Below are 27,955 nucleotides of genomic sequence, written 5' to 3'. Positions count from 1 at the left end.
TGAAGCATTTCAAAACATATTTATTGCAGTCTTCTAATGGTTACAATTTTCATGGATTGCATCCAATTTTTGAGTATGTAAGATCTCTTAATCCAGTTCCATCAGGACATCTGAAACCGGGTAGGGTTTTTTGAAGCGTATTCTTGTTCAAGACGAGCCAGGTGTAATCGCATCCTCTGCAAGTAAGTGGATTTCCTGGGGAAAAAAAAAAAAAAAAAAAAAAATATATATATATATATATATATATATATATATAAAGTTTTCTGTACAGTTCAAAAGGTAATTTTCATCAGAGCATCATATGAGCCAAAGGGGCTCATGCCGATAGGGCACGGACCCTAGGTCACTTCCGCTAGAGGGCGTTATGCTTCTATGACTCTCGATGCTTTGGTGTTGCGCATTTACAAAATGTGGACGTCTCATGCCCATTGCTCATGTCTTTGATTACCAATTGGCACTTATCATTGGAACGAGTTTGACGTTCTAAGTTTGGCGAGAGAAAAAGAATGATGCTTTTAAGCTTACACAAAGAGAGTTGCTCAGTCACATGTATAGTAAATCGTGATCGTGTTAGTTTTTTTTTTTTTTCTTATGATAATCAGTATTGAACAAAGACATTTTTTCAAAATCGAAAAACTAGGGATGTAAAATTATTTTTTCACTTGCATAGAGGGATAGAGGTCGCAATCTTTTTCCCGCGGTCTTTAATGGATCAAAGAATTCATTCCAGGCGAAATGAGCAAAATTCTCAAAAAAGTGGTGGCCGCAAGGTAACAGATTTTTATGAAATTTGGTATACAGGTTCCTTTTATGCCTATATAAAAATATCTAAAATATTTTTGCTTAAAATTTTTTATTTAAATAGTTACATGCGAGGCGACTGAAAATTGGTCAAATTGAACAGCATTCTCATCAATGCTAAATGTTGCACTTTTGACGGCTTGTATCTTGTTAACTATTCAATGAAAACATAAAAGTTATATGTTTTTGCAATCTACGGAGTAGAGTAATCAATCTGATATCAGTAAAATTTTCAAAGTTGTTATAGTTAACTTTTAACCGAGTCTCAAAAACTGAAAATATTTCAATTTTCTCATAATTAAGCATTTTATTTTTTAATCTCAATCTTTAAGGAATGCATTAGCTTTGATGAAATTAATACCCAATAATGTGCTAAGTATCATAAAAGAAATACCTTACTTTTGAAGTTGTATTTTAACTCATTTGTCTTCAAAATCAGTTTTAAACTTAGTGACATTTTGTAAAATGATGATTTTCCCCTTCACGTACACACAAAAATTCAAATGAGGGAAAATTCAGACAACTTTAAAATTTTTCAAGAACATAGAGCTGTGTTTCTACTATTTGCTTGAAGAAACTCGAAATTGGTTTTTGATTTCCAACCGTAAAATAAAATTCAGAAAAATAGCATTTTCTTTCTGTTTTATGGGTCAATCCATACAGGTTCGACGGATGGTTGCGCTCGACAATTTTTAATTTTTTTGAAATTCATATCCCTAAAAGCTGCATACGAAAGATGTTTAAAACCTCTTTTATTTTTTCTCTCAACTTTGAATTTTTGGAGGTCATCAAAAGTGATTTTCGTATTCAAAAATGGGACTTTTAGACCTTTGCATTTTGGCCAAAATCTATTTGAATTACATTTATGACAGTTAATTTAACGCTTTGATGTTAAAGTGCATAAGTTGATAGTCTTACATGCTGAGTTACGTAGCTGTGCGTTAATAATTAAAATAAAGGCAACAGGTTAATTCAAGACCAAATGTAAAAATTTTACTTATTTCAAAGGGGGATAACTCGCGTAGGGGACGGAAACACAGAATTAAATACGGCAAAAACTAATCACTGGAACCATGCTAAAAAGAATATGTAACTGTTGCTGTGTGTTTGTGCGCCCTTTATAGATTACAGCCCCTCAAAAATTGGAAAAAAATGACAAAAATGACATTTTTAGACCCCTGTAAACCAAAAGGGGATGGAATTAAAAATAAAATTTCTTGGCCAGTTGAATATTCCATTCAAGTACTATACATGTTATACATATATTGTTTTTTGTATTTGATTTGTAAAAAAGATACAAGTCTTTGAAATTGAGCAATTTTGCTAGTCAATTCACACACTAAAACAGAAATTAAAAGTGTGAAAACTTCATTGCACCTTCTTAAATTACATATATTGTGCCCTACATAATACATTATACTGAAAAAACATATTGTAATTTTCAAAATAATTATTTTAATTTTATAACTTAGAAATATTTGAACATGAATGAGTAGTTTACACTGTATGAAACCTGTATGGATTGACCCTTATGTGAAATTACGAGAATTCAAAACACTAGATAAAAGACTCAATGATGCAAAAGCAAGTATGTATATCTAACATTTATTTCGATTTTTAAAAAATGTGCATTTTAGCAAATACTTCATAAACATGCTTTTGAGAAAATGAAACCCGAAAGAAATGGTTAGTTTTGCTAAACTTACAATAAAAAGAACTAACTAATGAAATTTTGCCTAATTTCAAGTTACTCTAGTAACAAAAATACGCTGATACCAATGATTAAAATTTAATAGCATCTAAAAGACACTTCAATATGTTACATAAAAAAACTTGAGTGAATTCAGAGCATTCCCTCATCTTCAAAAAAACATCTGAAAGAGAGGAAAAACTGAAATTTTCGATTTTTTAAAGTACGACTTCGTCATCAAGAAATCCATAAACAATAACTAAATTAGAGCAGATAGTTAGTTACAGATAGTTTTTCAATCTGAATCATTTTTACTCTTATATTTTCATTAAAAGAGTTAGAAGAGTGATTTGAAATCTGAAGTAAAATGGCAAAATTTCAATATTTGTTAATATCTCAGATTCAAAAAAAGATCCGAATAAATTTTACTTTGCTTTTTCCCCAATAGAGATTTGTTTATAGAATGCGGAAATATTTATTTTTTAAGTGTACGTTTATAACTTATGGAGTTATTGAGTCACAAACTGGCAGCAATGAACTCTGAAAATTTAGGCTTAGCGTAAGCATCAACTTCTAATGTCAATAACAAAGCAACAAACAGTTTTTAAACTTCCATACTTTGCATTCCCTCATAGATATGCATGGTTTACCTAAATAAAAATTTTCATTGAAATCTGTGACATGTCAGCCACAGCTGATTTGCTCATTTCGCATGGAATGACCCAGAAGTAAATTGTTTCTTAACGCAATTTTTTCTAACTTCATTCACACAGGATGTATTTCCAAGACATCGTCATTGTACATGATTTTGATAACTTCTGAATTTATTTTTGCGGAAAACACTTTTCTAGTATCTTATTATGCGTAAAAGATTGCAGATCAATTTTTCATGTTTCGTGTAATAAGGTATTGTTATACTTTTTTCCAGTTTTAGTACAATTGTTAAATTTTATTTTTCGAATTTTATTATTCGAATTCATTTTGATCTCTTCATATAACTTAGCATATGAGCTCCACTGTGTTTACAGGTTCTATAGAAGAGTAAATATTTCGAGTTCATCTAGTTGGTTTGTTGCTGGGTCGGAGCAGGGTCGACGTCAAGGGGGGCGTGGAGGCGTGCTACCCCCCCCCCCCCCCAGTTTTTCAGGAGTGAGGCCGCCAATTTCATTTTACCGATGCAAAAAACGGAGGAAAAGGGAAACTCTTCGTTGTTTAAAAAAATAAAATTATAATTATAACTGAACAATTGAAATAATAGAGACATAAAGCATTTTTTCTGTAAAAGTTGAACAGAAAATTAATCTTAAAATACAATTCAGGAACATCCATGAAACTCTTTTATTAAATTATCTGAGTAAGGGCCGCAGAAATGTAAGAGCTTCAAACATTTTTTTAGCACAAAAAAAAAAAAAAAATCAGTTGCAGTATTTACTAGGCCGCAGAGTGGGTATGTCTAGCTCAGTGGCTCAGCGAAGGGGGGTTTTGAGGCTGAAAACACCCCACAGAGCCATTGATTTTAACATGAATGCAAATTCCAATACAGTAGTTTATGCTTATGAAAGGGCAGTTTTGCTCAAAAAAAAAAAACCCTTCAAAAGGTATTTTTGATCAAAAATACCCTTCAGTAGGTATTTTTCATCAAAAACCCCCTCCATAAGGTTTTTTTTATCACCCCCCAGAAGGTATTTTTGACCATAAAACCCCCTCCAGAAGATATTTTTGACCATAACCCCCCCCCCAGAAGGTTTTTTTTTAAATCAAAAAACCCTCTCCAGAAGGTATTTTCGATCAAAAAAACCTTTCCAGAAGGTATTTCTGGCTGCGCTAGTGGTCTGGCTAGTCAGAAACTATGGGCCGGGCTCAAATTAATGCATTGTGCATCGAGTAAAATTAGCATAATGGGAGGGAGGACCGGCGACAAAACTAACATGGTGCTCGCTTTGTATGGTTCTTCAGTTAAAAAATAAATAAATAAATAAGATAGCTTCATTGGGGCTGCCGAAACATTCCCATATGTAACTTTTTTGATGAAAAATATGTCCTGCAAATCATTGTTGAGTGGAGAAAAATGCTTGGGTCGCCGAGATATATTTCAAATGGGGGAAAAAAAACAGTTACTGCAGAGAGATATTCAAAGTATTGCATTGACTACTCACACTAGAAGTGTTTTAAATGTTTGAATGTAAAAATCGTAAGTAAATCAAAGCTTGATCAAGAGAAGCAGGAGGCATATTTAAAATAAAATGAAGTGGAATAAACATCTAAGCCCTGTAAAAAAATTCCGAAACGTTACTGGGTATTTCCGTGTCACGTTTCGGGATTTTAATGGTTTTTATCCACTTCCTGGAAAAATTAAGTATTCTTGACAAAAAGTTTCCTGAAATGCTATAAGTCGCAAGAATGCAGACTTTTTACTGTTGTAAAAAATGTTTTTAGCTCCCAGTTTAAAGATTAATTGAGCGTATTTATAAAGTGTATCGGCTTTATTTCAAGTACGTCCGGGCCATGCTAATTAAACTCCCAAAGGGAGCGAAAAAGTGTGGACTGCATTGCTTTGCAAGATTTGCAGGCAAGTAAAATTATCGTTATTTACTTGCGATACTTTCTGGCATTACTTTGGCCATGTTTGCAATAATGCTCTTTTAACTTCCTTGATAAATCAGAATAATGCCAAGATATTTATTTCCACGAACACGACTGGTTTTAAACGGAAAGATTTCTGAATTTTTTCAGGAGGCTTCCAGGATAATATCAGAAAGGTTACTGAATTTTAGCGGAAAAAGTTCCTGGAATTTGCAAGATATGTTACTGGCAGATATTGGACACATCAGCTGCCCATTATTTTCCAGGAACGTTTCTGAATCGTTTTTACAGTGAGGTATTGCAGAAAATTACCACATCCGTACAAAAATGTTTAAAAGTTCTTTTTCTGGGACTGCAGACGTTTGTATTTCAAGGAAACAAAACTATTAGGCTGGAAATAGAAAATCCAAGCAAAAAATCGTTTTCGGCAAAGGAAAAATTGAAAGAAAGTCTCGCCACAATATTTTTTATCAATAATTAAAATTTAAAATGGAGATAGGGATGCAGGCCAAACTGATGGAAGAGCGGGGGAACTCCAAACTTTTCTTTTTACGTCCTCAAAGCCGGCCTGGAAGTGAGTTTTTAAAATATAGATTTTGAAAAAAAATCCGGGAAAACTTTCTCAAACTCCATCCCGGCCTAAGGTCATTAAAGATGGCCTACACATGAGTATTTAGAACTGCAATTCCGAAAAACCATGAGAGTACTCCCAACGTAACCCCCGATAAAAGCTCTCTCAATTACTCATTCATCATCATTCAAGATCGAATAAATTTCGTCTTTTGGACTTCAATTTAAAAAAGATCCCTGGGTTCTCCCGATCTTGTCCTAATAGTCCTAATATTAACCGAAGTTCCTCAAAAATTTCATTGTTAAGGTTTCAATTCAGAAAATTTTTCGATCTCCCAAAACCCCTACTCTCTAACAGTATTGAATATCGCCTACGATTGCGTTAATGGAATTTCAATTTCGAAAATTTGCCAGGGGAGGACTCCGAATCTCCCCCCCCCCCCATTAACATTACCAAAAATCTTCTAAAACTGCGTTTTCCACTGATCGAAAACTTGTTCGAGAGAATGCTCCTCTCTCTCTCTCTAGGCCAACACCATCGAAAAAACGTCTTAAATCCCGCTTTTAGTGCTTTAGTAACGAAACATTTCTGCGCACAAGCCTCTTCAACCTCCCCCCTCCCCCCTAGTTTTCATTGAAGGTTGTCTTAAATTACGTTTTCGGAACTTTTATTTAAAGAAACTTTGCGGTGCACATTTTAACAAAAAAGCCTACAACCGCGTTTTTATGGCTTCAATTTCAAAAAATTTCGGGGGATGGCCCCCCGCATCTCTCTTCCCCTTAACATCACCATAGATCGTCTAAAGTTGCATTTTTCGAACTACAATTTTCAAATTTTTCCCGGGGGAGAGCCCCCGGACCGCCTTTTTGGAGTTTGAATTTTGGAAAAATTATCGGGGGGGGGGGTGAACCCCGAGTCTCTTTCTCCTCGAAAATCACCATAGATTGTCCTAAAACTGCGTTTTTCAAATAACAGTCTTAAAAAAATTCCAGAAGGAGAACCCCCCGGACCCCCTCACTCTCCTGAACATAATCAGTTGTAACGTACAATTCTGTTTTGGGAACGTAAATTTGGAAAAAATGATCGGGAGAGGCTTTCTTGGACCTCCTCTCCCCTTCCTCCCCGACTTAAAATATAGTCTAAAACTGCGTTTTATATCTTCAATTTTGAAAAAAATCCAGGAGGTAGCCCTCCGACACCCCCTGTTTCTGATAGAATATTATCCTTTAATATGACTATACCTGCTGAACCAGAAGCTGAATCTTCTCTCTTTCTCTGCATATTGGAACATGCGTTTGAAACAATTAAGGGGTCGCCAAATGTGTTCCCCCTAGGGCTCGACCGATGGCATTTTTTGGCCGATGGGCCGATGCCGATTGTTGGCCGATTGTTCAAAGATGGCCTATGGGCCGATGGCCGATTGTTTTCCTCCAAATGGCCGATTGCCGATGGCCGATGGCCGATGCCGTTGGCCGATGGCAAAAAAAAAAAAAAATCAAATAGAAATTAATTGATAAGATTGTCAGGGATATAAAGGATCATTGATTCATTTCACTTTACTTCCTTTCTACGAATAAAGAATTGTAATCACAAAAAAAAAAATCAGATTTCGACCTAAATTTCTATTTTACTATCCCCAAATTTATACTTCACAAGTTTTTTCGGCACATCTGTACATACATATGTACCTAAGAACATATAGATAACCAAATATCCATTTTGAACGCCTCCTCAGTTAATTATCGCAAATTCTCTTGTGATGTCTTCATGCGCGTAAACTTGCGTCACTCAAAAACGTTATGAAATAGTAAATTGAAAACTCATACGTTACGTAGTATGATCTAAAAGTTCGAGGTCAAGTTGTATAAAACCTTGCCCTGAATTGTTCACATTACCGAAACATATATCTATCTACAAAATAGTCACTTTGAACGATTATGCACTTCTGCCAACGTTCGTATAGCTTTTAGAAGCACTCCTGGAAGACATTTTTCGCAAATTCCTGTAAAGCCTCTTGCGCTGCTGCTTTAACTTCATCGTGGGGAAGAAGGCGACTTTCATGTTGTAGGATGCACGGTTCGATTGGTCAATACTCTGATATGACAAACAAATAACATAACGTTTCGTCGGACTTAGCTCCGTGTGACTTTTACCTGTTCCCAGCAAAAAAAACATTTGCATAGACGCCACTTTTTTCCGTCAGGAGAAGGTGAAGCTGCATCATAGAAGGTAGCGAAAAATGGCTTCCAGGAGTGTTTCCAAAAGTTATATTATGAACACTGGCAGAAGTACATAGTCCCTCAAGGCGACTTTTTGAAGGTGGATGTGCTTCGGTAATTGTGAACTATTCTGGGTAAGATTTTATACAGCTTGTCCCCGAACTTTTGCATCGTACTACGTACAATTTGTATAGGGTGTAGTTATGCTTCTCCTTTTTTGACTGCTGTATGATGAAAGAGAAAGAGCAATAGCCAAAAAAAGAAGGAAGAAAAACAAAGAGATTGTTTAATAACCAATTGATTTGTTTTTGTTTTTTTTTTAATTTGAGCATATAACTAAGATTTCAGTAATGTTGTAATAATGTATGGATTTAGGTACACTAAACATAGTTACAAAAATTAAATTACGTTGTTTAATCATTCAAAATATATATATATATATATATATATATATATATATATATATATATATATATATATATATATATATATATATATATATATATATATATATATATATATATATATATATAATATATATATATATATATATAATATATATATATATTATATATATATATATATATATATTATATATATATATAAGAATAGAACTATGAAACCGTCAACAAATTACGCAATTAAAGTGGAAAGATTGCACGTAGACATTTTTGAGTCATCAAATTAAACAAAAAAGGTAACAGATAAATTACAATACTAAATCAAAATAGGAATATTTTTATACTTATATTAAAATTTATGAATAGAAAAGTTTGCATTTTTTCATAAAAGTTATAAACAGTGACATACATTTTGCTGAAAAAAAAAATAGCCATGAAAATAGCAAGGTTCTTAAAACGCAGGTACAATAAAACAAACTCAATATTTACACCAAGTTAATAACTGAATACATATACTACTTGATCTGATGTTTGCACACATAGTATTGAACAATTTGATTGTTTAATCTTTTATGAAGGTGAAACAAGTATGAGAAATACGCAAAATGACATTTCTTGACCAAAATAAAATAATCGCTAAATATTTAAGAAATGCTTGAAACGACGAGGTAGGGTTAAGGGGGTCACCCTCTGATATTGGAGTAAATCACACTTCGGCCCCAACCTCTGCCTCATTTTTTTAGTACAGAACAGCTACCACCAACGCCCCGGAAGAGTTTCTGAATCTACTTCAGCACGTCTGGGAAAAAAAAAAATTCAAAAGTCCCTTTGATTTTCGAATTATGTCACCATTCAAAACGTCTTTAATCAATTTCTTATATTAATGCCCTAAATTCTTTCTAAACAATAGATAAAGTTTGAAAGAAAAAAAATCTGAGATTTTATGAATGGTGTTAGTTTATAAACAACTCAGAAGTACAACTAGAGTTTAATTTCAGAAATTGAGGGAGTGGGAGGAGGGGCACGCAAGTGTTCTCGGAAATTCAAAAAATAGTTGTAAAAATAGAGTTCAAAATAATCATAAACCTTGAGCAGAAAAACCTTTCAAAACTTGCACCTGTTTTTGTCTTGACGTGCAATGGCGGATTTAAAATATAGCAAATGTTGCAATTGCGCGAGAAGCCCCATAACCATAGGCAGGGCTGTGGAGTCGGAGTCGAAGACTCGGAGTCGGACTGATTTTGGGGTAAAGGGAGTCGGAGTCGGAGTCGTTAGAAAACATGCCGACTCCGACTCCTGGGCTTTTTTTTTTTCTTTCCTTTTCACTGACTCTCCTAGCATTTTTCAAAAACTGACTACCAATTGGTTCGATTACATGTATAAAAAGATACTAATGAGAAAATTAGTGCCATTATGGCAATCAGCTAGTTTGAGTGCTTACCGAACTTTCTGTAGCAGTCCCTCAGTTTGCTAGCTTTTTTTAATTAACTAATAGCAACTGTCAGCAAACGGTTTTGTTGCCTAACATTTTCAAGTAATCACTTTCAAATAAAAATAGAAATATAGTGTTTTGTTCGATCTCAGTTATAAAATAATAAAAGAAACGTAACAAATTAGTAAGTCGATTCCCGTAGCCAAGTGTTGAAACGTTTAAGGGTGATCGGCAAATTCAAAGAAGTTCTGGCGCGAAAGCAAGAATCCAAAAGAATCGATGAAATAATCTAATGTTTTTTTCTTTATTAAGACTATTTCTATCAGCTTGGTTCTCACTAAAAAGTATGGAACAAAATAAGTGTAAAAGATTTCTTGATTACAACACTCAATAATTGCAGTTAATCTTAAAATCTTCATATTAAGGTTAATTCTAAAGCAGCCAATAAAATTTAAATCAAAAATTTAGCGAAGAAGAAATATAGGTATAGTAAAAGCTATTCGTACAAATTTGTATACCGCCGCATTTTGTGTAAAATTAGCTCGTGACGTATATGTGCTCTATTTTCGTTGAAATTTTATTGATGATATATAATTTAAAATATATTCACGAAAATTTTCAGAATTAAAATATTTATATTTTTTAAAAACTCTGAAATTAACTTTGGGTGTCATCTACCAGCTGGGTGTCACCCGGGGCAAACCATCCCCTCTCAAGAACTTGGATTTAGAAAAAAAAGCTTTTTTTTTTCTCAACTTACAGCTTTCAAAAATTGAAAGCACACGATTTGATCAATATATATTTGTTAGACATTAAAGGGGGATAAATTACAGATTACAATTACAGATAATCCTTTTCAAATTTTTTACAGGGGATTTTTAAGTCATCTCATTTTTTAACTCGTAACTATTGGAAAATTTGATTTTTAAATTAAATTTCCAACGCTGTATGCGTCTTGTGTTTACAATAAAAAACAAAATGCGAAATTTTCATAAAAAGGAATTAATATTTCAATCTCTGTTTAAGGTTTTCCCCCTCCCCTAAAGGGAGAGAAGGAATTAAAAAAATACAATTTAAAAAAATTAAAAAAATCCGGAGTCGGAGTCGGAGTTGGAGTCAGAGTCAGGCATTTCAAAATCCAGGAGTCGGAGTCGGACATTTTCCTTCCGACTCCACAACCCTGACCATAGGTCCACAGAAGGAGTTACAAAAATGCGAATGATAAATGTTTTACAACTTCTGTGATCCCCAAAATGTATTTCGACGGGCCCCAAACTTGTAACTCCGCCGAAGTGATACAGAAAAGACTGCATTACTGTGATTCATATTACAGATATCGAAAAATTGAAAATTACCGTCGGTTCAACGGGAATCTAATAAAATGACACAAAAATCGGTTTCGCCATCTCATATTTGTTTCCATAGTCTCCAATTCGGCAATATATCACCAAATGATTGTCAGTCTGAGACGCTATATTAGTTTTGCATTGAAATTAGTAATTAATAGCCACAAAAAATGAGTAAACAGGCTTTTCAGAACACCCGATCGAAAAAAAAAAGGGGAAGTGCACAACTGGAACGTCCGCAGACCCCACTATACGAAACTTTAACCTTCTACAGATTATCATTTTTTGAGTTATGACTTATGACAGAGTATATACGTACATCCTGCTGCAAGAAACAACGCAATAATTAACTTGTTTGGTACCTGAATATAGTATTAAAAACTCTTCTAGGGATAACTAAATATAGAAATTCATACTGAAATTTAAGTAAATAATTTTATATGAAAACAACAACTCCATTTACTTTGTATCAAAAAGTAAAACAGCAAAGATCCTTTTTTTTTTTTTTTCAAAAACATCGGCTAATTCCATCGGCTTTTCGATGTTTTTTAAGGCCGATGGGCCGATGTTTCAAGCAAGTTAGCATCGGCCGCCGATGCCGATGCCGATGGCTAAATTGTTGAACCATCGGCGCCGGGCCGATGCATCGGTCCCCGAGTCCTAGTACCCCCCACCCCCCCCAGGAGGTTTGACCTAGCGACGGCCCCGGGCCGGAGATGTTTATTTCATTATTTCTGCCTTGCCCAAAAAGTTTGGTCAAGAAGTAGGGCTGGTTCTGCCATTACTTGAGATTTTTTTCAAGATTTTTTACTTGACATTATCCTAGTAAAACAAAACATGCCATGTTGAGAAGTACCCCTCACTCCCATGTGTCCCCTTTCCCCTAAAGTTGAAATAAAAAGTTTAAGGTTATTTAAATCAGTGGTAAAAAGAGAAAAAATAATAATAAATTTAGTTTAGATACCCGCTGTATACAAGAACAATATTTTTTTTGCATTATGTTTCCTAGTGATATTAACTAGAAAAATAAAGGCATGTAAACTCGTGAAAATAGAAAACTACAAATTGTTAAAATTTGGTAAGCTTAGTTTTTATGAGGTCTCAAAAGCACAATCCACTGATTACTCACATTTATGTTAAGATTTTAATTAAACATATCGGACGAAGCCTGCTACACATAATGCTTAAATAAAATAAATATGTGAAGAGTTATCTTATCTGAAAAGTTTCCGACCATGATATGAAGATGGCAGCACTAGTCATTCAAAATGGGGGTGTTCTTGTTTCGGAGTCCAAACCTCACGGTTTTGATCTGTACCTAGCACCTTAAAACCAAAATTGGCACTAATTTTAACTCAAATTGTTTGTTTGCATTTGCAGAGCGGATTTCAGGGGCGATATTTGACTGACTCATACCTAACATAAAAAAAATCTTTTTGCAGGTATTTTTAAAAAAGAACACAAAACATCCAAGGGGACAATTTTCCAATAGGCAGAATAGGCAGCTACCTAGAGCGGCAGATTTTTTTAGGGCGGCAACGTTTTACTTAAGTTACTTTTTTTTACTATATTCGAAAATGAAATATTAGTTTTATTTATTTTTTTTTTAATAAATTTCCTATAGCGACATCATTTTTGTGTTATCAAATAGATAAAATTGACTTTCATACATCTTATGAAAATATTCTATTTTCCAAGCATGGTATGTAATGAATTAGTCAAAAATAACTGCTCGAAGACACCAAACGAGTGGCGTCGTTGCGTCTAGTCGCAACAAGATTAGCGTTACCCTGAGATTTTCAGTTGCAATAGTATCAACCAGCATACTCTAGTTTGTTCAATTGTTGTTTCTTGAATGGCTGACGCATGTTTGTTTTTTATTGCAATCATTGTTTAGAATTTTGCATTTCGTCATTAAGGCTTTGGATGGGATTGAAAACGAGCAAAATGCAAAAAAAAAAAAAAAAAAGGATAGTGGTTCTAAATTCAAGAAAGGAACTATATTAAGAATCCAAGAACAAGAAAGCGTCTTGAAATGGCTTGGAGACGTGATACATACTCAAAAGTGGGCAGTTTTCAAAAGCGACAAGTTTTGATTCTTTGAAATGTAATTATCTTAAAAATGAAGTTGCACAAAAACGTGAGGAATTGAACAAAACTAGCGCGACTGAATGCAAGCAATTAAGAAATTCAAATCGAGAATGTGGAGGAAAAAAATATATAAATGACTGTCATAGAACAAAACTCCATTTTTATGGGTGTTAAAATGATTAATAGGGAACTAAAGATTCGATTTGTGACACCACAAATTATCACCCCGTACAGTGGCGGATCCAAGGAAGGGGGGTAAGGGGGCTATAGCCCCCCCCCCCTTGAGGTCCGAACTTACACTAGATAAAATCGAAATTTCTGAGACTTTTAATACTGCAATACATTTGCAAATTTAAATAAGTATTACATTTAAATATAACTACAATGTATTGTGGCATATTAATAGATGGCGGAGGGGGAAGGGGGGCTGGGAGACTAGCTCCTCCCATTTTCAGATTTGGTCAAAACTTAAAACAGATTAAATTGTGATCTGCAATGGAATGGAAAGGCTTGGAGGAAAGTTTCGTTTTGCAATCTTTTTTTTTTTAATCTTAAAGTTATAATTTTCAAATTAAACAAGCCATATATGTTAAACTTCTATTTAAGAGGGCTATAGCCCCCCCCCCCTCTCTCCATTAGGTCAGAAATAACTCTAAAAAAACCGAAATTTGAAATACTTTAATACTTTTTATCCGAATTTAAATAAGCATTATATTTAAATAAATATATACACTGTGGCGTATTAATGGTGAGTTGGGGGGGGGGGGCTAAAGGAACTGTAGCTCCTTTTTCCATTTGATAAAAACTTACAACATATTACAGAATGATTTGTAATAGCATGGGAAGGCTTGGAGGAAATAGCTTCGTCCTGATGCTTTCAAGGTTTTTTAACATGAAGTTATCAGTTTCAAATTAACACATATTCAAAAAGGATATTCAAATGTCGAACCATATTTACGTATCAATATGTTACTCTTTATTAAAATATTTTGAACGTTTATGAAACGCCTGCGTTTTATGAAACGATTTGATTTTTCCGTGATTGTAATCTTTCTGACTATTTTTGGCTGGGCCTGTAAATGATCCATAAATACCTACACTCTTAATTTTTGGTATTATGCTGTAGTAAATGTCAATATCATTTAAAACTACTGAGCAATCCAATGGTATGTATGATAGTTAGAGCTCGGATAGAAGAATTGAAGTCATGAAAACTTCTAAATTATGTTGGAAAGTCTGAAATGTGATCAAATGCGTTAAATGACAAGTTTTAATCCAAACTGAATTCAATGTGAAAAACATACCAAAACTTCGTATATCATAATTCAAAACAATAAATAGAGCACAATATTATTCAAAAACGCACACAACACACGGGGGAGGGGAGGGGGGCAGGTTCCGCTGCAGGAAGCAGTAAAAAGGAGCAATTTTTCTCTCCTACGGTTCCATCTTACCCCACATAAAGGGTAAAGGGTGCTCGATTTTTACCCTAGTAAGAGGTGCCATTTCAGCTCCGTATTAGGTGCCGCTGGTGAACAAGCGTTTCACCCCCCTGAAAGGTGCCGAATGCAACCTGTAGTTTTAACAGTTTAGGAATGCCACGTATGGTATATCGTATTTAAAATGGTCATAATTAAATCTTTCAATGACTTACCGTGGACCATAGGATATGGGCATGATCGTTTTTTTTTTTCATAAGCTTAACTTTTAAAATTTTGGGACCTCTATTTCAAATTTCTAGGGACTTTTAATAGGTATTTCAAATTCAAGGTGTTTGCTTTTTATTATGTGCACGGGAGGGGGCGGCAGATTTCAAGTCTGCCTAGGTGCTGCGTTGAGCTAAATTCGGCTCTGCACCCAAGATGTTTGAATAAAAGCATTTTTGTTTGCTAAAGAAGTAATACTGGAGTCAGCGGCCGGAGCGGCAGAATACTTTTAACTCAGGGGTGTATATAAAATAATGGAGGTAAGGCACTCAGTATGCAGACCTCGACATAAATGCAGTTGAAGTCAGTTGTGACTCTGAATCGAATCGAATCGAACTCAGGGGTGGCCACCTAGGGTAGAGGGGTAGTCATTGCGCAGACTGCACCATTGTCATTTTTAGTCGGAGGTTGAATTGGGGGGAATGTTTCACATTGGGGGGGGGGACTCCACGATATTGAGGGGGGTGCGCCCTTGCCCTTTAGGGGCGGTCACTCCTGTTTAACTCACTGGTTTCTAATTCAAGGGAGCGCAATATCACGATTCGTCCATTAATTCTTGTCTAATGCTGATGGAATCAATAAATAACATTTAAAAAGAAATGTGCAGTACACATAATACACAATAGTACAGCAAAACTAAGCGAAAAAAAATGCAAAACCCGAGCATCAAAAAAAAAAAGAAAGAAAGAAAGAAAAGAAAATAATAATAATAATAATAATTAATTAATAAATAAAAAAAATGTTTCAAATTATTTCTTACCCTTCCAACAATTAGGGGTAAAAAGTCCCAGCATTTTTCGCGTTGGGTTTGAGGAAAAGGGGGGGGACGAAAAAAATCCTCTTTTTTTACATTTCTATTACTTAAAAAAATTACTCAAAAATCGCAGAAAATACACTCTAAATTTGTAAAAGAAAAACTCTAATAAACAAAAATGGTAATTAACCGGAATGCCCAGGCGGGGGGTGGGGTGGGGGGGGGGGGGTCCATAGCACAGATTGCGCCATTGGAATTTTTAAAGAAGTTTTTTGAAGGCTTATTTCTTTTTTGAGGGCTTCAACTTTGGAACACTGTTAAAACCGGAGGTGCCAGATAGGTGCGATTTTCCGCCTTAGGGTGCAAAGACGGAGCCATAGGGTGCCATGGAGGCTAGGAAAAATTGTTCCGATATCTTTTAGCACCTCAGTGGATGAAAGAAGGTAATGAAGAGCCATCAGCCCACGCAGTAGTCAATAGAATCTTTTCCTCCGGAAAGATGCCTCGCTCGCACATGCGCTGTGCGGTCCGGCACAAGTTCAATTCAGCCACTTTAATGGCGGATGACGATGCAGCAACGTAGTTGTTGGTACATTTAATTTTCCCATTGAATAGACAACGAAACTGGATTAAAATTCAACATTTCTGGGACAAACCTTCAAAACCTTGCGTAAGTACAAGCATTTAATCATGGTATAATACTTAAGGCTTTCCAACAGGCTTTTAGTGTTTTCAGAGTCGAGTTTCAACAAAGTAAACTGAGTACTAGTTATTATTTATAGTTAACCGTTTTAACATGGTGATGTATGGCTTTTTCTATCATGTGTACTAATATTTTCGATTTCGATTCCGAGTCACAACTGACTACAACTGTATTTATGTCGAGGACTGCATACTGTCTTGCCTCCATTATATTTTATACCGAAAGATGGCTGCACCATCACCAGATCGAACAGTTAATGAGAATTTAGAACTAGACCAAGAGCTAATAGCTACCTGGTGCTAGCACCCCCCAGAGGTATCGTTTCACTTGGAGGACATTGAGACCACGAGCATATTTAACGTCGCCCAGTCCCCTTTAATGACGACGGTGGATCTTCGACCATCGAGGTTCGAACTCAGTACCCTCCGGCCCCCGACTCCGACACTCTACCGATCGGGCTACCACGGCCCTATGTGTACTAATATATGCTGTTACTTGCTTGTCGCGTCAGCGGTGTCGCGGATTTTCCCCAAAATGTTTATTGTTAGCAATCCGAAATAATTAATAAGTAACCGTTATGAAAATTCAACGATGTAACTTAAAGCAGACACGCTAAATATCTTCCTCATCTCAATAAAATAGCTGCGTAGACGTAGCAAAGGAAAAAAAAACGCTTGGAAAAAAAATCTCTCCGTGTGTTTCATGCCATGACTCATTACGTAAAAATATTTCGTTGGTGTTATTTCAAAAAACGCATTCAGTATCTAGACGCGTTTATTTTTACGCTAAGTTTATTTATTTATTTTTTTTTTTTTTTCTAATTTCTTTTTGCAATGCTTTTTCATTATGTGGGATGCCAAAATTTTGTTTTTATTTTAATGTCAAAAAAGTTCCCATTTAAAAAAGAAAAAAAAGTTGCTTTTTTAGATTACTTATGCTCATATAGGATATTCAAATGTCGAACCATATATACGTATCAATATGTTACTCTTGATTAAAATATTTTGAACGTTTATGAAACGCCTGCAATTTATGAAACGATTTGATTTTTAAGAGATTGCAATATAACTGAATATTTTTGGCTGTGCCTGTAAATTATTAATAAATGCCTACACTCTTAATACACTCTTAATTTTTGGTATTATGCTAAAGTAAATGTCAATATCATTTAAAACTACAGAGCAATCCAAGGGTTTTTATGAGAGGAATTGAAGGAATGGATAGAGGAATTGAAGAGGATATATATATATATATATATAATCCTAGGCTACATCGAGCCATGCAAACCTAATTTTAAAAAAAATCCTCTGTAATTATTCACCAGACAATGTTATTCCTATCTCCTGTAAAGTAGCGATTGTGTCACTTACGTTAATCTCTCTGAGGTACAGATTTATAACATAGTCGCTTTAAAATTAATATCGGATTAGCCTGTGAGGATTTTTACAGCAACATTAAAAACAGAAAGACCAAGAACATGCAAATAATGTTCAAATTTTCATTCCTCATGCAAAGATTTTCTTCTTAGAAAAGTAACTTTGAAATATTGACGTGTAGGAAATAAAATGTTTAAATATATCTCTGTGTGTGTGAGTGTGTGTGTGTTTGCGTCATGTATTATTTATTACCCCCTGGTTTAGGGTCATAGTTATTAACCATTCATTCATAGCATACAGAATGAACTACCGTCCAAATTACTCCAAAAATCAACCCTTAAAGAATACTTTTACACTCACTGTTAAAACTACAGGATGCATTAGGCACCTTTCAGGGGAGAAACGCTTGTTCACCAGCGGCACCCAATACGGAGCCGAAATCGCACCTCTAAATAGGGTGAAAAACAGGCACCTTTTAAAAACTAGACAGCCGGAGTGAAAAAAAGGAACCTTCGGAGAGAGAAATGGCACCCTTCCTTTTGATCCTCCTCCTCCCTCCCCCGTATTGTGCGCGTTTTTGAATACAGTTGTGTATTTATTTATTTATCTATTTTTTTAAAGTTTTGTTTTGATTTATGATATTCTACGTTTTGGACATTTTTCACATTGCACTCGGTATTGGAAATGATTAAAACATGTAATTACAGCATTTGATCATATTTCAGAGTTTTAACATAGTTAAGAAGTGCTCATAGCTTTAATTCATCTGATCGTGCTCTAACTCAGTGTTTCTCAACCTCTTTTGACCCACGGGCGCGGTAAAAGCAAATGAAAAACTTTGCGGACCGGTGAAATCTTTATCGTTTTCTTAAAAATTCATAAAATAAATAATATGAATAATAACTCTGGGGCCGTTAAAAAACACGTGAAAAAATTCAGGGTTCTGATGTTTTTTTTTAACAAAAGGTAATGTTAAAAATTAATAAAACAATAAATATCTACCCTTTCACTTGGTATCAAAGATCTGTCACAAATACGTTATAATTTAAAAATGAGCAATTATTTAAAACATGTGAGAAATTATACATTTACTAAAACATGACGTATTCCGAAATTGAAGCATAGCTGTACTTATGGATTATTTACATGATGAGCCAAAAATATTCAGGGATATTACAATAACGGAAAAACAAAATCGTTTCATAAACGTTAATCAAGAGTAACAAAATAAAATGCACATTAAGTTTTTCAACCAGTTAAATAAAAAACCAAAAGAAATTTCTAACGCTATCGCTAACCGCTAACAGGAAATGATTCTAACACTTGAATGAAAAAGCAAAAAAAAAAAAAAAGAGCTAGACTGAGAGAGATTTTTTTTTTCACTAGCTTTCTGTTATAATCTACGAAGCACAAGAAACATTTTTATTAAGGTTCTTTTGGTGATTAATAAAAGCTGCTTATCGAGTATTCAAGAAAATAATGACAGATATTTTTAGTAGCGTTTTGAATGATGGAAATTTCACGATAGTAACGGTAAACGGGAACTAGAAGACTAACGGTTATTGAAAAGCAATAAATGCACTTTTAAACACTTAACTATGTTTGAAAGCCTTAAAAGCTACAAAGTGATCAAAAGCTGTACTTACTTGTAATTTCGGATAATTAATCCAAGAAAAATTGTGTTTAAATCCAATAGTGTACTTCATTCAATGTGAAAGACACACAAACGCAATCATCATTTGTCCGCCATATTGAGGTGGTTGAATGTATGTCTAAGGCAAAAAGCGCATGCGCAATGAGTCTTTCTGCGATTGCATGCTGTTTTGGCCCCCCTGCTCTATTTTCTGGCTTGCATTGCACCTTCAGGCACTATGCTTTCACCTTAGAGGGAATATTTTTACTCGTCTGGAACCCCTGGTTATAACAGTGTATATACCAGAGTAGCAAGTTGAATACTCGCTACTCTGGTGTGGGGGGGGGGTATTCCGGTGCCCCTGTTGAAGTTTTCAGAAATCTTACAAGCCATTTATTTATATGAAGCAGTGAGAAGCAAAGGGATGTAAGTGGGCATTTTCAAGTTTTGCGTAAAACGTGTTTAAAAATAACTTCCTAGGTAGACTTCCATTGATTATTTTTCAACATCATGCTATACAGCAGCACCTACCAGGGCTACTAGTACTATTTCTTTTGTACTGGTTATCTCCAAATTTTTAATTTTGCCACTTACATCCCTTTGTTTTTCACTGCCTCATATATAATGCAAGCAAATCGATTTGTACCAATTCACATGCTATTGTATTTTCATTGTTATGTACTATATTTTTATATAATCACATTAAAATATACCAACCATTGAGTTCTAGATATCCTCCTTTGTTAACGATTTTGGTCACAACTTCAATGAAGGAGTCTTGTTGAAGTGATGTAAGTTTATTGTAACCAAGTTGTATTCCGTAAGGTTGCGTTCCTTGGAAAGCTGTTTTTGATACACTTGAAATCATGTTCGCTTGCAACAAGATCTGAAACAATTTTGAAAAATAATAATAAATAAGTTAAAGGGTTTCTATAGATATTTTCATTTGTATTGTTGTATGTTGACCTTATTCTATAGAAATCTTTGCCAAAGGTGCCTGTCTATCGATAACTTAAACTGTAAACGATATCTGTATGGTCGTTTAATATTTAGAAAGATCTGATGTTAATTTGATTTTATTGAGAAAAAATCTGTGGTATTAAAACAATGGAGTGGTAAAAAATGAACGAATTTTAGAAATAATGTGCAATAAATTAAAGAATAAGAACATAAATTACTAAGTAATTTAAATACATTTAAAATAAATCATAATTACACTGTAAAAACGATTCAGAAACGTTCCTGGAAAATAATGGGCAGCTGATGTGCCCAATATCTGCCAGTAACATATCTTGCAAATTCCAGGAACGTTTTCCGCTAAAATTCAGTTACCTTCCTGATATGATCCTGGAAGCTTCCTGAAAAATTCAGAAATTTTCCCGCCGGGTCTGTGGAAATAATATCTTGACATCATTCTGATTTATCGAGGAAGTTAAAAGAGCGTATATTGCAAACATGGCCAAAGCTATGCCAGAATTGCAAGTAAGTAACGATAATTTTACTTGCCTGCAAATCTTGCAAAGCAATGCTGTCCACACTTTTTCGCTCCCTTTGGGAGCTTAATTAGCATGGACGGGCCGCACTTAACGTAAAGCCGATACACTTTATAAATACGCTCAGTTAATCTTTAAACTGGGAGATAAAAATATTTTTCACAACAGTGAAAAGTCTGCATTCTTGCGACTTGTAGCAATTCAGGAAACTTTTAGTCAAGAATACTTAATTTTTCCAGGAAGTGGATAAAAACCATTAAAATCCCGACACGTGACGCGGAAATACCCAGTAACGTTTCGGAATTTTTTTACAGTGTAAGAAAGACAACCTGTTGCCACAAAAAGCAAAGAGTGTCATTATATGAGAGGTGTCCAGTGTCCACGCTAATAGATGACTTCACGTTTTTTGTCTAAAGCATCAGAAGAATTAAGTGATGGAAAAGTGACATGCCGCCGTGGGTGTCAACATTCATTACACCACTGGTAAATCGTCGTTTAGGCTAGGGGTTCACAAAGTAGAGTGCCTTCTGGAAAGGCCAGGTGTGCCCCAAAGTGTCCATGCAGTAGCGTTCATAGACTTCGGTGTGCCTTCCTGGAAGATTTATAAGTGCGATCCCATAAAATTTTTTAGTTTTGGCATAGGGATATCTTTTTAGAGCGTGCGCCCTCATACCTTTTGTGCCCCCGCATTGCGGGGGTTTCGGGGGTACTATGTATGCCACTGTAGTCCATGATATCAATATAAACATATACAAGTGTAATATGGAAATAGACAAAGACAAGGGTGCCGTAAGAAAATTCTACTTCCTTAAAGGGTGCCGCGGATTGTAAAAGTATGGAACCCCTGGCTTAGGCGAAAAACAAAATTTGCGATGATACGACGTTAAAGGAAATAAAATATTGGGAATCATAGTCGGAGGGAAGTAGAATTTCTAAAATATAAAACTTAAAATGTTGACTTGAGTATATCTGCGTGGCTTGCGTCTTGGAGAGAATTTAACAGTTTATAAATGTATTAAAGCAGTAGGAATTTATCAGTGAACAATTAAAAGTGCAGTAAAACTAAGAGTTCAGTACACTCCTCCCCCTTCGCCTCCCCCATAAAATGTAATTACAAAATATAGAGTACCTGCAAAGATGGGGCATTTGTCTGCCAGGAGAAGGACTCTGGACCAAGCGTCGTCAACTGGTTATATGTCAAATGAAGCTCGTTCAAACTGGGAAGACCGGAAAAGGCATTTTTTCCAATATGAGAAATTCCGTTCTGACTTAGCAGGAGGCGTCCTAAGGAATTGCTTTTGAATGCATTGTCGGGGATGCTTGTAAATCGATTCCTTCCCAAATTCAGAGAGCCGAGTCTTTTATATTCTTGCAGTTTGCCAAACGGAAATGTCGAGAGCTTGTTTCCGAAGAAGCTCAAGCTGATCATTGACATATTTGATGATCTAAATGCATCCATATCAACTGAGGTTATGTTATTTACTTCAATGTAGAACTGTTGACTTCTTATGCCACTGAAGAGATCAGCTGGTACATTCGTGATGGGCGTTCCTTGAATCCATATTGAACGAACTCCCCCGTATTTGAAATTGGCTTTGAATGCGGTTCTTATTTGGTCCACTGAAGTTGCAAGCATGCAGTTAACACCTTCCCCATCACAAGTACAGGGCTTTAATTCTGTAGCACTTGGGCAGCTATCATCTCCAAAAACGGTTCCTGCTATCACAGCGGCAATAACAAACCAGTAGAAACCTGAAATAAATAAATAAATATTGAATACCATGATTTTCAGATTTATTTCTTTCATTTTTCATGTTAGTTACATTTAAAAATAAGTGCTCGCAAGTAAACAAACTGCATTGGTTCATGAGGGGAGAAGGGGGATTATTTTGGTAAAATAGAAGAGTTATGCTCTAAGTCTAATTGTCTAATCATTTTATAATTTACTACTCCTCGATTGATTTAGTTATTTTTTCTAAATAAAGTCTATCTTTTAAATTCTGATGCAAAAACAGAAAAATTTGAATTTTAGCGCTTTTGTTGAACAAGCACATCTCAGAATTTTTTTATTTTTTTTTTTCAATTTCTGATCAACCGTCACTTGCTGATATGTGTAGAATCCCTAAGTTATATGCTGAAAGAGAAACAGTACTAGATTCTCAATTAAGTTAGTTTATTGATTATTTAAGTTTCGGGACATACTTTTGATTTCTACGTTTTGATACGTTTCAGTGACAGATTTTAATTCTCAAATTGATGTAATACAGATTTCTTGAACACACTGTGAATCGTATTTGCTGTCTTGAAACATCTTTTTTTTTCTACACCCAAACTTTATAAAAATAATTATCTAATAGCTAGTTACTCTTAACGGATAAAGAAGCATAATTTGGCTTGTATAAACGTTGATTTTGTGACAGTAACTCTCGTAGGCCATCTTCTATCCACTTTTTATTTCATATTTCACTTTTTTCATACTTTCTTTTATTTTCGATGCATTTTTTTTTTAAACAAGTTTTTAACAAGCTTATTTAAGTTCATTCCCTCAAAACAAATTTTTGCCTCACATTTTATTAAATTCTTACTCTTAAGATTTATTAAATGGTAAATTATGCTAATGAATCTTAATTGTTCAGCGTGCATACAAATAATAATGAAAAAAATGTGAACTGTAGAATTTAATTTTTAAAAAAAGACAAAAAACATAAATCTGTAAGTCAGGCTTTAAATTGCAATACTTTCAAGTATAAACTACTAAAAAATCAATTTACAAAACTGCTAAAAGGAAAATAATTAATTTAGCATCGTGTTCATTATCACTCAATGAGAGGAACTTTAATTAAAGGACTATTCTATTTTGCCATATTATACAGCAAAATAAAATGGATTTAATTGGAAAATTAAACAGAAAACTAAAACAATGCAAATCATTTAATTTCACAATGCTGGTTTATGGAAGTCATGGGTACTACACAGTTGTGATAAGAAATAAAAGCCATTTCATTTTTAAATCACAGAAACGAAAGAAAAAATTCCTATAAAAAAAATCGTTTTCTTCATTTTCCTTTAACTTAAGGTATTGAAGTATTTTAAATTTTGTAATTTGAATATGGGGCCTTATGTTTAAATATTTAAATCTGTAAACTATTTATTTAAGCAAAATCCTCCCCCCCCTCCTTTTTTTTTGGCAAAAAATTATATCTGAAAAAAAAGATACATTCAAGCAAATCCCTTATTTTCAAAATTTATTTCTCGCGTTCTTCATTTCTTTCTTCATTTTATCATTTCGATTAGGGTTCTTCAACCAGTGGTCCGTCTAAGGTATTCTAATGGCCCGGGAAGCTTTTCTAACAAAATACAAACGAAACTTCAAAAAGGCACCATCAAAAGACTTCATCACAAGCAATTTCAGCAATTTTTGAGTGATTCAGAAGCTGAACAGGGGGAAGATGTTTCACCGCCTGTTTTCATTGAAGAACGAAGTTATGCAAGTTATGGAACTCAAAGGGAAATCGATCTCTGAGTTGTGGATGAGAAGTGGCTAAAAGAATTTGCATTTCTTGTCGATATTACTGGTCATATGAAAGATCTGAACTACTTGGAAAAGATCAACTTGTTCATAGATTGTTAATCACATGGGAAAATCAATTAAAAAATCAAAATTCTATCCACTTTTCAAAATTGACCCAGTTGTTGATTAAAACTGCAACTTGGAACTCGGACAATTATGTAAATTACATTTCAAATCTTAGAAAAGAATTCTCATATATATATATATATATATATATATATATATATATATATATATATATATATATATATATATATATATATATATATATATATATATATATATATATATATATATATATATATATATATATATATATATGACAGTCAAAATCACTGATCGAGTAACGCTCTGACGTCACCAATCATGAAATTTGCGTGACGCCATTATTTCATTGTTAAAGCACCAAATATTCAGTAAGTTATTTATAATTTGAAAATATTTTTTCTCAATGTTTGACATGCAAGGAAATGCTTTATTTTACCAAAGCTGAATTGGATCCGATCACTTAGCTGTTTTACTGGTAAGAATAATTTTAGGAGAATGAATAAACGAAAAACTGATCAACAATTAGCGCTATTGGAGTTTAGGGTTAATCCACTTTAGTTAGAGTTAAAATTTCAGCAATCAAAATATCACCAAACAGGCAATTGCTTCTTTCAAATGTGGATGCAATTTTCACTCTTTATTCTTTGGCGAGCGATTTTCTAGGAAAATAATGAAAATCAAAATTTACAACTTAAAACAACTAACAAATGCAATGTTCAGTCGTTTGCCGAGGCATGTGATGGCCAAACGCAAGACATGTTGCAGAATACTGAACGAAAATTACTTAGCAGAAAATAAATGGAAATACATGTCGGTCCCTTTGATGAAGCATGCATGGGTTTACCTAAATGATTGCAACGAAAAAAGGTCTTCTTACTATCATAGGCGAGGAGAAAAATTGTGTCCAATCTTGATTTCGGGATTGTTACGAAAGTTGATTCCTGCAGGTTTCTCTTATAACGGGAAATTAACATTATTTTTAAAATTTACTCATTATACTACCAGGAGATTGTTTTACGTCCGATATTTAAAGAAAAAATTCCGTTTCTTTATCCCAACGATCTTCAAAGTGTGAAACAGCACCAAGACTTGAAGAAATGAAACTTGATGCAGGTATTGAGTATATACCTTTTCAACATATTCCTACTGAGGTACGTCATGCATCTTATATGCGCTTTTGTGTCTTTGGTCTGCTGAAAAGAGCTCTCTCTAAACACAAACCAGCTGCCAATGATGAATTTAAGAAAGTTGTGGAGCAAGATAGGCAAGAAACATCTCTAGAAAAGCTCTACTATCATGGAAAACAAGATCTAGACATATAGTGCAGAAACCAAGTAATCAAGTTAAACATCTAAAAAAAATTTTAACATTTTAAACATTAAAATACCTTCTCCGTAATTGCCCAAAAATGTAAATAACCTTTGTAGTTTGCTGAAAGCTTAAATTTAACCAGCTGTGATATAAATCATTTAAATTTGTGAAGGGTAATTCAACTGAACAACTAAAATTTGTTTAGTTAACACAGTCCCAAACAGTTATTGTTTTCTTTTACGTGAAAATGCTATTCTGTTTATAAGGTGATTGAAGAAAGCAAAGTAAAATGCTGCAAAAAGAGTTTTTGAAAAATTAGTTAACTATTTAAATCATACTGAAATTTCGTGAAATACGTTTTGAAACGTATATTGAAACTAGGAAAGACGATATACTCCAACATATTCACATTACTTTAATGATATCTTTCGCATGTCAAGAGTACATATGAATATTTTTTCTTATTCTTAAAAATTTACAATATAGCCAAGGGTGTTTGATCCGAAATTTCAGAAAATTTTGGGTTGCCGTTCCCGAAAATTTTAGGCTGACAACACATTCTAAAACTGAAAAATTATTTAAAAAAAAAAGTGCTTTTTATCAATGATTTTATTGATTTTTTGTGTGCATATTTGAAGAATTTTTACGGGGGAGAGGGGACGGGGTCAAGCTTCCTCATAGTTAAAGAAAATTTCACACTGCCGTCAGAAAATTTCACTTAAGTTCATTTGCACCCCTAAATATAGCTTTCCTTCGCTTTATGCTGTTGCATGTAGGGCTGCAGAGTTGGAGTGAAAATGACAACTCCGACTCCGTGAGTTTTAGAGCCTTCGACTCATTTACCCCAAAAATCAGTCCGACTCCGATTCCACAAGCCCTGGCAGAGTTGCTGATTTTGGGGAAAGTGACGGACTCCGACTCTTAAAATTTCAAACCTTCGACTCCTGACTCTGCAACCCTGGTTGCTTCTACAAATTTATTCGTCCAAGTACAAAAAATATCAGATAAAGCCTCTAAATATATATCTCAAATCTTCTGTATCAAAAGATATAATTGGAAATAATATATTGATAGAAATTTACATGCTTTATTTTCAATGCTTACGATTCTTTTTGCTCCGAATCTTAAATTCAACAAATAAAAAACTTGTTTTATTTATATCTTTTTCTTTCCTTTACCGGCGAGATTCGAGTTTATTTTGAGGAGAATTCGAAAACATGCTAAAATACATAATTTGATATGCTTGTGTAAGAATAAGAAAACAAATTGCAAAATTGTAAATCATAGCTTTCTGAAACAAAAGATGATTCTACTGCTTTGAATGATAGCTGTTTTCTTCGATATCTACGAAAAACTTCTTTTAGAAGTTTTTCTAACTCATATGATGTAAGAATTTTTCAAGCATAACTTTTCGCATATGTTTACACATTTCAGCAAGCTAAATTAAGAGAGAGAGAGAGAGAGAATCGTCTCATAATGAGAAAATACGTAATACAGACCAGTAGAATTGAAAAGGGGAATGTGTGAATTTGTATTAAAATGTCAAAACTTTTAAGGTAACCTCTTTCGCATGCTTTTACACATTTCAGTGAGTTACATAAAGAGAAAGAGAAAATCGTCTCATAATGAAAATAAGTAATCCAGAATAAGACTTAAAGAAGGGAATGTGAGAATTTCAATAAAACTACATATTAGTTATTTTTTTTTTCATAAAAAAATAATGCAGATGGGTATAACATTAGTTCATTTAAAACATTAAGCATTTCTTACCCATTTCTGCTTGATCACTTGATACCACAGAGCAGTCTGATAGCAATTCTAAAAAACCTTTTAAAGATTAAGGCAATTGAGGAAGTGTAAGATAATAATGATGGGTACAATAACACCTGTGATTGGGAAAACAGCAGCATGGTAGTGATGCTTATAACGACGGGCTATTATCAATATGCTTACGTAAAACACACATATTTAAGGTTTTTTTTTTTTCCAGAAAAAGTAGCTTTTGTTTGTTTTTATTTTTGTTGGAAACGGATAATATTCAAAAACAGTGGCGCTCACAGGAATTTTTCAAAGGGAGGGAAAGGGGTTCAGGATCGAAGGTCCACCATCCGCATATGCTCCAACACGCATCCAAACATATTCTTTTGATTTTATCGATTGTCGGGAATAAAAAACATTAAGGATTATTCCATGTCAAATCGCCAACATTAAATAGTCGGCGGTGCC

The 27,955-nt window shown here is 34.1% G+C and overlaps 1 protein-coding gene across 1 annotated transcript; it reads right to left on the bottom strand.

Annotated features, from left to right (window-relative positions):
* LOC129231634 (oplophorus-luciferin 2-monooxygenase non-catalytic subunit-like) lies at positions 1-27,615 on the bottom strand. The gene is made up of 4 exons (XM_054865997.1): positions 27,500-27,615; positions 21,929-22,551; positions 20,024-20,192; positions 1-195 (listed from the first exon to the last, which is right to left on the bottom strand). Exons 1-4 carry the CDS (start codon positions 27,501-27,503, stop codon positions 50-52), a joined length of 942 nt encoding a protein of 313 aa, XP_054721972.1. The 5' UTR covers positions 27,504-27,615; the 3' UTR covers positions 1-49.
* Positions 27,616-27,955: the final 340 nt, after the last annotated feature.

This window comes from Uloborus diversus, chromosome 10 (genome assembly GCF_026930045.1).
Source record: "Uloborus diversus isolate 005 chromosome 10, Udiv.v.3.1, whole genome shotgun sequence".
Taxonomy (NCBI): domain Eukaryota; kingdom Metazoa; phylum Arthropoda; class Arachnida; order Araneae; family Uloboridae; genus Uloborus; species Uloborus diversus.
This window is presented reverse-complemented; position numbering and strand designations above follow the sequence as displayed.